General features: G+C 38.5%; 1 protein-coding gene across 1 annotated transcript; it reads right to left on the reverse strand.

Annotated features, from left to right (window-relative positions):
- Nucleotides 1-4,602: 4,602 nt before the first annotated feature.
- On the reverse strand, nt 4,603-7,383 carry LOC146476969 (RNA-binding protein MEX3B-like). Its single transcript, XM_085114103.1, has 2 exons — nt 7,035-7,383; nt 4,603-6,928 (listed from the first exon to the last, which is right to left on the reverse strand). Exons 1-2 carry the CDS (start codon nt 7,261-7,263, stop codon nt 5,622-5,624), a joined length of 1,536 nt encoding a protein of 511 aa, XP_084970229.1. The 5' UTR covers nt 7,264-7,383; the 3' UTR covers nt 4,603-5,621.
- Nucleotides 7,384-14,013: the final 6,630 nt, after the last annotated feature.

Consider the following 14,013-nt stretch of genomic DNA (forward strand, 5'->3'; position numbering starts at 1 on the left):
AATCCTCTGCTTTGTGGAGCGCAAGTCAACTGAGGCTTCCCTTTGGTTTTACATTCGATTTTCCTTGACATAATAAATTTTACTCTCTCAATCTAATCCTGTCTTTCATGAAATGACTTTTGAAGCTCTTGCCAAAACTGAAACGTTTCGAAACGTTCAACCGCCTTCAACTTCTTCCGCACAGAAAAGCCATTCAAACTTAACTCCTCCTTGATAGTTACGTAAGGCTAGGTAACTTTAGTTAGAAACTTACGGTGATTCCTTCAGCTCATTATAATTATTTTAGGAAACAAGTAAATTGACGAATTAACTAAGTTAAGATAAAATTACACAATTTCTTATTAAAAGCGGCTTTTCAAGGATGCCGTCCGTTTGTAAAACTTACTCAAAACTGTAGTGACGTTGTTTAATTTTAAAATAGTTCTATTATTAATGTTGCCAATCGTAGTTCAGAAGACAAGTTCTTTCATAACCTTGCTCCGCTGTAAGAGAAACTCTTCTTTCCATAATTTGTACGGGGCTGTGGAATCTGAGCTAGTTTTACTTTTTCTTTCTTTTTATTTTTTTCAGTATTTGTTGGTGGCTAGGAGGTGACTTCATCTCTAAACACAAATCTAGATTTTAGGTATTCAGAAGGAAGCCGGTGTAAAGTTTGATGTATCATTATGGCTTTCCATTCTAATATTTGATTACTGACTCCACCCTAATGTCCGGAAAAATTCAGAGCAAGCGGACAATAAAATGTGGGCCACGCGAGTATCTGCAGCTTTTGACTGAGTTCGGTTTTAACGCAGTTGCCTCATACCACATTACAATAATCAAAGTAATAGGGCCGAAGAAAAGAAATTAGGCAATTAACAAAAACAATTTTTGGATACAACGACTCCATCGACATTTCAAGGATGTTATACAAATCTGAATGTACATCTATAAATTATAAAGCAAGCCCCAGATTGAACAGATTCCTGCACGGCTATGAAACCTTAAATGCTTGTGCCGATTGCGGTCCGAATTTAAATGCTCGCAGACCCGTGTGGTGGAATGCAGGAATCTCTGTTCTGATATCTGCTTTTCTATCTTATAGACTCTGCTCCCACCAATTCCTATTGACATAAGATCAAAGAAGCCCTTTATATTGAGTGGGAGCGGCCCTCGCTAAACAAACAACTTAAGCATGTGGATTTAACGCTTGTATTGAGTTCAGTGTTTTTCAGTAGATCATTGGTCTTGAATCATTGTTATGTTGCCTTATCCGTTAGGTATAATGTAATTTTTTCGCACACCTGTAATGGTGATCAGTGATCGACTTGTAGTGTCGGTTGAGTACATACGAAAAGGCAATGCGAGAACCCTTCTTTTTTCAGGCAGCCTGCAGGCAGAGTCAAATACAAGGGATGAGTAAAAACACGACGATATTACACTCTAAAACCGGCTTTTGACCACACGACTTTTTTACTGGCATGTACAACCTGCCGCGTAAGTAAATACTATCCAGCAACAATCGCATTAATGAGTCTAATGAAAAATGCTACCATAGTCGGCACCACGGTACCAGAAGCTGCCGGGAACTAATACCAACTTGCCCGCAAAAACTGAAGCTGTTTGTGGAAGGCTGTTTTGTTTCCAGTTTGGTTTTCCGCGAAAGGGGAAAAAGTCCCTTAAATCTGTGAAAATTAAATGCCACGAAAAATATATTGTTTCTAAAATCCTGAAAAGTTTTCGGGAAAGTGAAAAATTCCCTTAAGATAATTTATCACTTCTTAGAGGCACCCTTTAATTTTGCAGGACACATTAGAATCTAAACATTGTAAATAAAGCAAACAAATTTAGTCCAGTGTTCAGACCTGGTCAGGCTTTTCTTTATCGAGGTTAGTTGTGAGCACTTTTCGGTCGATTCAACTGCGTTACACAACCAAAAGAAACAATAAGTGGTCGGCATTCGAGTTCATTTGTCGCGGTTCAGTTCTCCGGCACACGTACTAATATAAACTGACTATATTGTTCATCAACGTATAGACACTCATTTGTTACAAATATTGGCCCCTTATATAATATCCATATAAACATTACGCAAGTCAAGATCGCGGAGCAAAATTCAGTACTTGACATGTGTCGTTTTTTTATCTCTGCATGTCCATGCATCCATTGTATCTAATATTTTTCGTCTGTAAAACATTCCTTCCCGGGATGGTACTTAGGTTTCTTTAGTGACGGGGATGTGCGAACACCTTTTTAGAGTTTGAAATTAACGACTGGAGACTTTTTTAGGTTAGAAACTTTTTGGCGGACATTCTTTGGGTGGAGAGATTTTAGCAGAGATCTTTTTAGGTTTTTTATTTCTTTCTTTTTTTTTTTTTTTTTGGCAAGAGAAGAATGGATTTTGGTGGATTATATTTCATGATGTTAAGCTTTTGGCATATTAATAGAAGTCTAACAACTTGGCCTCGTTCACACCTCCCGGCGGTTGCTATACCTGAGAACCAGCTCCCTGGACATTTATTCGTACAGCCTTATTTAGTGTGTTTAGTGTGTTGCAGTGTGCAATATGATTTGATTTTGATAATCGTGTATCCACATGAACGTGACATACATTCAGTTAGAATAGGCTTAAGTCACGTTCGCCCAAAATATGAATTGTTTGCGTCATTCCATTTGCTGTTTCTCGTTATGCCGAGTACAAAGATGACCACAATCAAAGTATTGAAATTTAAATATAATTGCGTCATTTCTTAAGAAAGGGTCTTACTTCTGTATGCCTTTTATTCTGTTTTTTTATTCCTAAAGTTTATTATAACACCTAGCGTCTGAAGGGATGTAAGGACTACAAAGATGCCGCAGAGCTAATTAATCTAGCGGGTAGAACAATCGATATTTCAAATGTAAATAAAGGCAATGATTCAAATAAAACGGATTCCTACACTTGCTTCCGGAAGAAAATCTCTGTTCACTATAGTGGTTTCGGTTGAAATCTCAGCACAGAAAGTAAATACACTGCGAACAAATAAACATTTTTTTTTTTAAAAGAAAACATGAACAAAGTTCAAGTTGCAACCCTTACGATTTGTTTACACGGAAACCAAGGAAAAATGAACGAGAGTTGCTAAGGGAAAGTGAAAAACATTTGGCCCTCTGACGCATATTGATAGTTTTCTAAAACACAAGGCAAAGTTCAACGGATTCTATAAGACACCTTTTGTCTAGAAACAATAACCTAAGTCTTGAAAAGGTTTGGCTGAACACGATGAAAGATCACTCGCACTTTGTATTGTCAAGGCGGTCTGTGTTTATAGCGCTCTAACTTATTTCATGGTGAACAATCTGCGTGGGATGAGCTTGGTATGTACCATTCAAACTTTACAAACTGCTTACAGAGAGGAGACCGGTTAATTCGGGCCTGATTATTATGTAAATAGCTTCTAAACGTGGAGGCATTCGCTTTAGTCGCCATAAATTGTTAATCCACTGGTACAAACGAATAGGATTAAGCTTGTCAAATTTCTTCGCCGGTGCTTCACTGTTGCGTGCGGTAAGACATCCAAACCTATGGAGTTGACAAGTTCCTGCAGGTTGATTTATACTGACATTTTTGTTGAAATAAAAAAAGAGATGTCCTTGGAGACATTTCTGTTTTCAGACACTGGTGCAGCTGCTTTGTTCGTTTCGCAAAAGATTCTTAATTAGGTCTTGCTAAGCAGGCCTTCGCACAATAGATCTTGACAGTTTGCCAAAACAACACTGTGAAAACAAGGTTTAGCCAGAGGGACAATTTATGCAAAACAGCTGATACACTCAAAAGAGCGTAAACAGTAAATAATTAATGTCATCAACAGCCAATCATGTGTTGATATGATAATCGCTGGCCCCATGTGACGTCAATATAATTGGCGCCACTAGGAACTCTTTTGTTTGCAAAAGAAGCGGTCCAAAGCTTTACGCTGGTTAGAAACGAAACCTCAAAGTCACTTAAAAAATTTACCCTCCACCTATAGTGCTTTGTTTTCCATTTTTGCTTACATAAAATGGAACAAAAATATATTTCTGTTGCAGTTAAACATACGTTGAAAACAAATTGCTTTCCAAACATTGTTTAGCGTTAATTTCACGCACGACATCATTGCAAGAACTCCTAAACAGTACGAAAATTGCTCCTGCTGCTTTCAGAACTAGGTGGTTAAGTCTCTCGATTAGAATCAGGTGTTCCAATGAGCGATGCGTGCATTTTGAAAGGCCAAACTACTATTCATAACCGCGCTTTCTCTGTGCAAAGCAAAACACACGAGGTGGATTGTACATCACTCAAGCACGAACAAGCTGCCAGCCTGGTTTTCAAGACACGTTCCGTGTGTTTACCCAGGTCATTAAAATTTAAATACGAAAAGGGTGGAAGGCGAGATATGGTAAACAGAACTTCAAATTTGCGTAAAGCCAAGCATTCTATGTTTCTCGCGTATCGAATACTGTTGGTGTGAAAAAATATTTTCTTCACAAAAAATTCGTTTCACAACTGATCATGGACTCAGTTCAATAACCCTGACGAGTGTCTCAGTGCTCTTTGCTCGAAAACTCTACTGCTTATGCAAAACATGAAGTATGACAGTGCAATAAATGACAGATTTGTTCTTCTAAAACTTGTCATTTCATTTTTATTAAAACAAATCTAATACAGCTAAATAACGATGCAAAAATCTCTTTGATGTGGCTACCAGTAGCTCTGGTTAAACCTTCCTAATCACACTAGTTATCACATATCTCAATTGTGTGGACTTCTAGAGCTCAATTTATCCAAGAAAAAGGATTCTAGACTCAATTTTAATAGCAAAAAATAAAATTTACACTTTATTCTCTGTATAATTCCATATAGTATTATGTAGAGTGCCATAAAATAAAAATACTTTAAACTCTCAAATTCTTAACCAAGATTTTCTGTCAGCATTTGCAGCTAAATATACAGAAGAACTATAATCTTGGTTCTCTTAGTAATATTAAAATAGTAAATAGAACTATGGTGCAACACAATATTATATAGAAATTATGACTATTTATACAAATATCATATAATTTTAGGGCATAGAATTCCTTAGAAGGCTGTATCAAAAAAGTTATCGATATGACATAAAATAGTTCACATAAATATACCTATGGGTTTGTGCCGGGTAGGATGCTAACCCTTTAATGTTTCATATATACCATGTACTTTCATTGACTGATTTCAGATAATTTTCTTTCTGGCGGATTATAAACTTAGAAACTAATTTATGAATATAAGATTTAAGTATGTTGGCTCAAACACGACCGAGCGTGTTTCATTTCTTTAGATAAATTTCAACCCAGCAATGTGGTATCTTTACATAACTGCATAACTTAAGTCTTTCTCATATGATCTAATCTTAAATTAGCAAAAAATCTAGCTTTACATAACGTTATCACTTAACAAAAGTTTAGAATAAAAGCATTCTCGAAAATTTCAACTAAATATACATAGAGACAAACTCTCTGAATTAATTCAAATACACTCCATAGATTACTGTTTATGGCATTACATGTCATTCAATTCGGTTTTATTTTAATTCACTGAACTTCGTCGTATATGTATAATCGTTATTGCGTTCGCTGTAGTTCAGTTAAGAAAATATACGCAATACTTGGTCGATATTCTTCTGGCAAACAGGACAGGAATTATTTTCCTCTTTGATACGATTCGCGCACTCCATGCAAAATAAGTTATGACCACAAGGCACAAGTGCAGCCACAACTTCGCTCTCACAACAAATGATGCAATCTTTCTTTTTCATATCTTTACCGAGTGGACTTAATGTAGTGTTGTTATTATTCGCTTCCTCAGCACTAAAACCAATGGTACTCACCCCATTCGATTCGCTTGCGCTAACGTGCGTGCCATTGGAACTTGTTACGGGAATGGAAGATACAGTGGATGTAACTTGAGTTGTGAAAGGAGTGAATGCGGAAAGAGGAGAAAAGTTCCCAGTTAAAGGATCGCTCTTCATCCTTCTTGCAGCAGAATGTGGACTCGCTGGCCGGCCGATTGCTGAGCTCATTGCCTGGCTATTTAAGCTGGAGCTGCGAGTAAACGGTGCTTGCTCGTTGATGGATCGTGTTGAAGGCACATTCCCCCAGATAGACGGTGATGGCGGCGCGGGCGCTGGATCAAATCCAGACCCAGTTGAGCTCCCTTCCGATCCAACATCGCGATCCGTTGGTGATGGCAGATCGTTGAAGAAGAACCCATTCGCAGAAAATGGACTGTTGATCGGGTTAAAGCCTCCATCATTAATACTGGAACTCTTGCTACTGGGGTAGCCGTAGAACGAATCCGAGCTTGTGCGTTGGGTCAATCCCAGCGAGCTGTTGCTATCTCTAAACGCAGAGAAGCTTGAGGACACGCTAGAATATATGGAGGCGGGAGGGAAATCGTTGAAAGAACCTTGCAAAGCATCATTGATGAAAACATCATCTGCTGTATCCATCCTTCCACCCGTGCGCGTAGTGATATGGTTGTTGATTTCTTTGCGCGCACTTTCGACGTTGTCAGGCATGCCTGTAACTTCAAACACTGGCTCCTTGTCTCTGGATGGAGTTACGATGTACGTGTTAGTTTGCTGTTGGATTCGTTTAATCGTAGCTCCTTTAGGTCCCACAACAAGACCAACAACTCTATATGGCACTCGTACGTGGATTGTAGTTTGACCTGGCGTTGTAGGGCTTGGTGGCCCAGGAGCAAGTGAATTCAAGCTGTTGTTTTTGCGCTGAGCCCGAATTTGAGAAAAATGTTCTGCAGCTGAAATTATCTCGCGTTTTGCCAGAGCCACGTCCTCTTTTCTTCCCGTTACTACGAAAACAGGATCTTCTCCACGCACAGGTGTTTTGATGTAAGTGTTCGTCTTCGCTCGCAAAGCCTTGATTTTGCAACCTGAAAATGGAGCGAAGCACAAAAACACGTCAAATACACGCGGTTTCCACAAGACAGCTATTGTAGCTAATTTGATTTTAGCCTCAGTTAAGACTCCAAAACTTACCTTGCCTTCCAACTATCTCAGCCACATGCTCAGAACTCGGTACTGGAACGCACTCCGTCATGTTCATACTTTTCTTATTACGAATATCATCAAACGCATTCGAGGTTTGATCGTCGTCATTTGTCAGACCAAGCATGGAGAGCTCGAGGGCGATTTGCAGAGCTCTTTGATCTGCGTCTAATTGCCCGTTTGTGGAGCGGTCCATTTCGACGAGAAGTGAGCTCGGCATAGGGAAAGTGTTGCTCCGAGAGCCGTTAGCTACAACTCCGTAATTGTGCCGTGTTCGGAGTGTGCTCGAGGTTCGAATCACCTCTAGATCGTTCTAGGTTTGCTTCAAGTGAAAGCCGGAATAGACGTCATTTGGTTTTGACCTCAAGTCAGGCCATAATGCACCACTCATTAGCAACATCTGCTACACGTGGGGCCGTTGGTCAGTGCTGATTGGTTCGATTTCGCGGGAGGTGTAGCGTCTTGTCAATTTCGACTGCCGCTTGTCAAAAATTTGTCACCTTGTTGATAGGGAGAGTTTTTAACACAATCACGCCCCTAAAGTTTGTGATGAATATGTTTCCTGATTCCCTTCCACTATAATCTCATCAAACACACGCCCATGGTGCTTTTTGCCGTCCTTCCACACTACTAATCAGCTGAATTTGTTTCTGTCCTCTTCAAACGTTAAGGTCGGCCACTCTTTTTCAGAAGCGCATTATGCAAAATCCTCTTTCATTCTGTTGTCACATTATCTGCAGCACACCCAATATGCAAAATAGGAACGTTTTGTTTATGATCTGGCGTTCGTTCTCGCATCTGCTTAGCGATGCGTTGCGAAAAAAGTAGGAAATAACCGGTAGCCATAATAGCACAGGACGTGATCTGCAATCCATAGTTTCAATGAAATAGTCTTCAGGGAAGGAACTTTATTGTGCGAGAGAATAACAACGCTGTCTGATACTTACAATCTTGCAGGTGAACAAGAGCTGTCAAGTGCAATCAATAATTCGTTGAATTTAGCATATGAATTTCGGACAAGCCACCCGTGAGCATGTAATTTAAAAACGTCTTACATAATCCACACGAATCTCTTTCATTCGCATACACGTTATTGCTGCTTGTGACGTAGAGAATTAAACTTTTGCTGAGTAGGTCGCATTTTTTGTCGCAGCTTGGGAGCAGTGTATTTTACTTATGCATGCATGATCGCCTCAACAAAGGGAGAAAGTTGGAACATGTGCGTTTTGCCAATGTTTGTAAACTCTTTCGTGAAATCGATGATTAGAGAAACAGACAGACACGCAATCACTATAAGTGACAGTGAACAAAGGAAATAAGACAAGCCAATAGTCTGTGTTTGAAGCAAAATACAAGACTTCACTCATTACACGAAAATAGAACTGCCATGTCATGTCTTATTCATGGCCCTCTTATTGAGCTATCAAATTTGGCGGCAACTATGGATATTGAAGCATCTCATACATAAAGAATATATTGTCAAGCAAATAAGTTTGGCATGGGAGGAGATTGAGAAATATAAACCTTATTCCCTTGGTAGCTTCTGTTGTTCTGGCAACCTCGACAAGCTTTATCGTCTTTCTAAAGAAACAACGACGAATTGAACTTTGAAGTTTTGTAGGAAAGGACTTTAGATTGTCGTGGTTGGTGGGAATCACCGCAGATCAATTTGAAGAAAAAGCGTAACACACTTTAAGTTGTCAGGCCTGCCACAGTGGCTAATACCCAAGAAAAATGCCGTTTCTTTTCTCAGAATAAGGAAAGATTTATTGTAATTCAACCGAGACTTGTAATTACTTTTATTAGAGAATTCGATGGAACATCGTTAAGGTCAACCAGCACAGCGTGCTGCAAGCTGTGATATGTTTAGGACTGGAAGCATTCTATTTTAGTCAATCTTTTAATAACTGGTGCAAATATACAGGTTTCCAACGATTCCTCCAAGGTGGCGCGCTCCGCTGCTGCCATTTGATTCGGCTTACTTTGATGTGCCATTTGACATATTCGCTGACAATTATTATCAGATTACTTTGAGGTGTCGAGAGCTTGTTAATCGTATGCACTGCGTAAGACACTTAAGCAAAGGAGGCGTGATAAAGCGCAATGTTTACAAGGCATTGTTCAATGAAAAACCACCGATAGAGAGAAATCAACAAGACCTTTTTGACACTGAAGAATCAAAAGATGGAGCCGTATGACGAATATGTCTAGTGTATTCCAAATTTCCAACAGGTACAAGTTGATGAAAAGTGATATTTACGCACCTCGAAACCGCGAAAAAGGCCAAGCAGACAGGAAAATTTTAATAACAAGGGCAATTATCTCTATTGTGACTCTCTCATGCAAAGTAATTTCACAACCCACTCCGGCTTCTAAAAGGTCAGTCTATTTTATTTATATATTGCGGTTCCTTTATTGTTCAAATCAAAACAAAAAATTGTTCGTCATAAGAGCTACCGAGTTGCTTCTGAAAACTATTTTGTTCAGGATTGGTCACTTTATTCACTTGTTCACTTGGCTCTCAGTGTCCCAACTTGGAATAGAAAGCAAACTAACTTCCATTTACAAGTTACGGTGACTGGTCACAACAAAATAGGTATCGCTTGAAGGATTTAAAGGATGAGATGTCTAGCAATCATGATAATTTCCATAATTTTAAATGCCGACTCTTTGTTACTGACTGCAAACAACGCATCAACCTCAAAGTTTTGTTACCGTTAATAGGCAATTAATAATCAAGCTTACTCCTGAATCTGTCAAATGGACAAAACCGTGACTATGGAGTTTGATTATTGTGGTTTGAGGTAGTTTCGCTTGCATTTGTAATTACTACCCCCGCAACGGAAATTCGTGACATCAGCCCTCGGCCCAAACTTCCTTCACGAGTTAACAGTCACTTGTGGCACTCAAAGCCAAGGTCATTAATTTGCGACTGATGTTATCTCAAGGCTTTACAAATGCAGTATTGGACTCTCCACGTGCAGATTTACTCTGATTTACTTCAATGACGTGGTTGAGTGTTATGAACTGGGCTTTGATTACTGAGTCGTGTGTTATCCGCCTCTCACACTGGGAATAAGGGCAAAATGACGACAAACAAATCAACCATGGCCTGAATAAAATGTAAATTATAACGATTAACTCGCCGAGAGAAAGTAAACAAGGAATAATTGGAATTTAAAGGAAACAGCCGAGATTTAGTATTGGATATAAAGGAACTTCGCAACTTCGTGTTTGTCTACGTCATTGGATGATCACGGAATAAGATACAGCGAGTCTCACCCTACTTCACCACACCGCAGACGAAAAAATCCTTCCGATATAGGACCCCAAATTCACATCTATAGGACTATATCCATGGATTAGCTTATGATAATAAATGTTATGAGAGGGAGGACCTTTGCATGCATAATAAATTTTAAATATTTTTTTATTTCTCAAAGCTACTGACGAGGAGTGCCGCATATTCTATTTCTACTAACGGTGATATATGGCAAAGAGATCAATCCAACTGATATCAGAAATCTGTACACTGATGAGATCATCCATACGATAAAGACTGTCGTGAAAGTCAATTTCAACAATTTCAAGATCCAAGAGTTCAAGCGCCAGAATTTTACGAACTTTCAGGCGCCAGGCTCCAGTTGTTCAAAGAGCGGATAACTTTATCCAGCGGAGAAGTCGCTATCCGGTGGAAATGTCATTTTATCCGCCGGATAGGAAATTATCTACTGGATAAAATTATCCGCTTTTTGCCCAACTGGGACCAGACCACTTGATATCAGCCTTTTTTCGGTGTAAAGGTTATTTTAAATCGCCTTAAACGTAAGTTAGACCTTTATTTATTTATTTATTTATTTATTTATTTATTTATTTATTTATTTATTATTATTATTATTATTATTATTATTATTATTATTATTATTATTATTATTGAACCGACGTTTCGGCGTCATCGTGACACCATTCTCAAGGCAAGGTGGATAAATTAATGCGAAGAAACGTTTAAAAGAAATGATTATTTCAGTCTTCAAAGGCTCAGTAATAACATAGATGTTGCGGCCGGTACATGTATGTAGTTAGTCTTGCAGGTTTATTATAATAACACTGCATAATAAGTTGCGAAGCCTAAGCTACATATTATTACTCAAGGCGAAGCAAAAGGTAGGAGAATAGCAAAGTCATTTTCTTAAAAAGCATTTTTTCGATTTTTCAAGCAACGTTCCAGCGATATTTTCCGCCGGAAATTTCGAGCAGCTTTTTGACAAATTACAGGCAACTTGTGGATATCCTTAGCTCTAACAAAACATGCTGCATTATTTTGGTAGCTTTCCACTGCCTTTTGGTTAAACAGCTTCATACACTAAAAACCTCAACCCATTTTAACTTGAAAAAGTGAATGAGTGTCGGGTCAACGTTATTGAAAAGACGGATGAAATCATCCGGTCGTTTTATAATTACAAAACGTGGTTAAATAATTCAGGATGGACTCTCGCTTTTCAATTCATATTTGTCGTGTGATATAAACATGTGAGTGAACTTCTAACGTGCGTCGTTTGGCTTAAATTAAGAAGAAAAATGATTTCTCGGATAACGAGAACGGGAGAAACTCCAACATAAAACTAAGGGGATTATTGTACTACAGAAGATATACGCACCAAAACGGGTGCAAATACGAGACCGCATAAAAAATTACACTCTTCCAGAGTGTACACAACGAAAACATTGTTCAAAGAGTACATTTGATAAAAAAAAATGTCACATGATATTGTATTTATTCAGCGGAAAGCTGTGTAATGAGACTTGGTATTTTTACTCGTCAGTTGTCATTTCTTCGAGCCTCGTAAAACAATTAGCAGTGTTAAGAACCTCTTTATCATCAGCTGAGAAACGTTTTTATCAGTAAATAAAGGAGGAATCACTCAAAGTTTGACGAAACAACATCTGGTAATGTTTTTGTCTTTTCCTCACAATTTGAGCAGCGGTTTACAAGCTCCGTCTTAAAAAAAAATTAGTTAAAATAGCAAGGGAATAGTAAAAACAGAAACAACATTCATGTAGCTTACGTCGGTTACGTGATTAATTAACTATCCCTCAGTAATTTATTGAGAAACTCTTATACCACACACAGACCCTGACGATACTCGTGAGATTCTTATGCTAACACATAACATACCGCATAGGGCTGAATTTAACGCGGGAAAAAGTTTTCAACCTACAAATTCAGGTGTTGATGAAACATAAGACTGATCAAGAATTGACGATTTTCTCTTTTTTCTTTCACGCGACTCCTGAAAAAACAAAAACTTTACTCATCTTTGTTGTTGTGTTACACGGTCCTACACGTCATCATCAAAGCAAATCTTATTGGCTACTACAGTTCACTTGAATGTATCCCACCATGCACCAGTGGCAGAGTCCAAAGAAAGTCTTTGAACAATAAGCGATACTAACTTCCATAAGAGATTACAAGAGAAAATCAATCGCGTGATCACTGTTTCCAAACTAAATCAATTTCGACTAACTATAAGATCCAGGTGATAACATGGTTAGCCACATTGCATAAAAAATAAAACACAATTCCAGTTAGCAATTAGGTGAGCTTACGTTTCGCTTTGTTTTGTTTAATGAAGAAACCGGAGAGACGCAATCTCATTTTATTGATTATTAAAAACGAGACAGTTGTCTAGATTATGATATCAACAAACGCCAGACGACTAAGATCTAAATTAAAATAGTGAAAATAATTTTGTGCTATACAAACAAACTTTGTCAGCCTATGTAACTGCCAGCTGTATTGTTCAACTTCCTCCTCCTCATTGCCTTCGCGCTGGGGGGAGGGGTGGTTATTATGTGTACAGTGCTCGTGCAGTTCACACTAAAACAACGTTTTTCAGGGTTTTATGCAAGGATACTATCTTCATCCCTCGAACAGAGAGCACCCTGGGAACGAGTGTGTTGAAGCAGTTTTATGGACCGACAGACAACGAGTCGCATAATACTTGACGTTCGGCGTTGAAGTTAAACTGCCCGCTTTAATCCACTCAGTCAGAATCACCATTTCCATGTCTAACGTTGGCAGTCAGGCTTTTCTTAATAGTCAAATATAGGTCTGTGAAGACATACGACTCAAGAAAAATAGCACGTTTACTTTGGAGCACGTGAGAAAGGTATTTTGAACCAATCAACGAGTTCATTAAACAAGAAAACCTAATTTATTCTGACAGTTAGAGAAACATAGGATAAGAAATCACCAAAAAAAAAGTCCATCTTGCAAATAAGCTTTCTACTTTATTTATACAGCTATTTCAATTAACGTTGTCGGATCAAAGTTTGAAGCTTAAAGACCAGACCGAAAGATAATATGGGTAGTTCTTGACTTATTTTCGGACGCACGACAAGTAGGATGGAAGAAAACATTGCAAAAGTTTGTCTGCGTGTTTTAAAAACGAAAAACGAAAACTCGTAGTAGACACGTCGTGCGCAATTTCCGACAGTGAATTTTCGGGTTGTTTAAGTAGTGCTTCCATGATCAAAAATTCCACGTAGGGGTGCATAGCCAAACATTCTATCGCACTCAGTTCCAGCGGTGTTTGCTTTCACTTCTCCGAACTGATTAAAACTTTTGGGACATAACGTTCGATAGTTCTTGGTGACAACTTCAAGCAGCTACCACCTCATCCACTTGATATCCTAACATTTTTTATCCAAATGGCTCGCCATCATAGATCTTCACTGAACGGGCGACGCAAAGCTGATTTTGGTGAATTTATTCGTAAAAACATCCCACATAACCTTGCGGTCTTGTCTTGTAGTTTTATGCTTTTTGATCCGACAACGGTAATTGAAATAGCTGTATATTAAAAAAAAAATACTAAGAAGGGAAGAATGTTTTGTTTTCTGAAGGTGTCGATCATTTAGAAGGCTTCGAAATACTAGCTGATAGAATAAATACGACATGCAGATCACA

Source organism: Pavona decussata, unplaced genomic scaffold (genome assembly GCF_977016875.1).
Source record: "Pavona decussata unplaced genomic scaffold, jaPavDecu1.1 SCAFFOLD_72, whole genome shotgun sequence".
Taxonomy (NCBI): domain Eukaryota; kingdom Metazoa; phylum Cnidaria; class Anthozoa; order Scleractinia; family Agariciidae; genus Pavona; species Pavona decussata.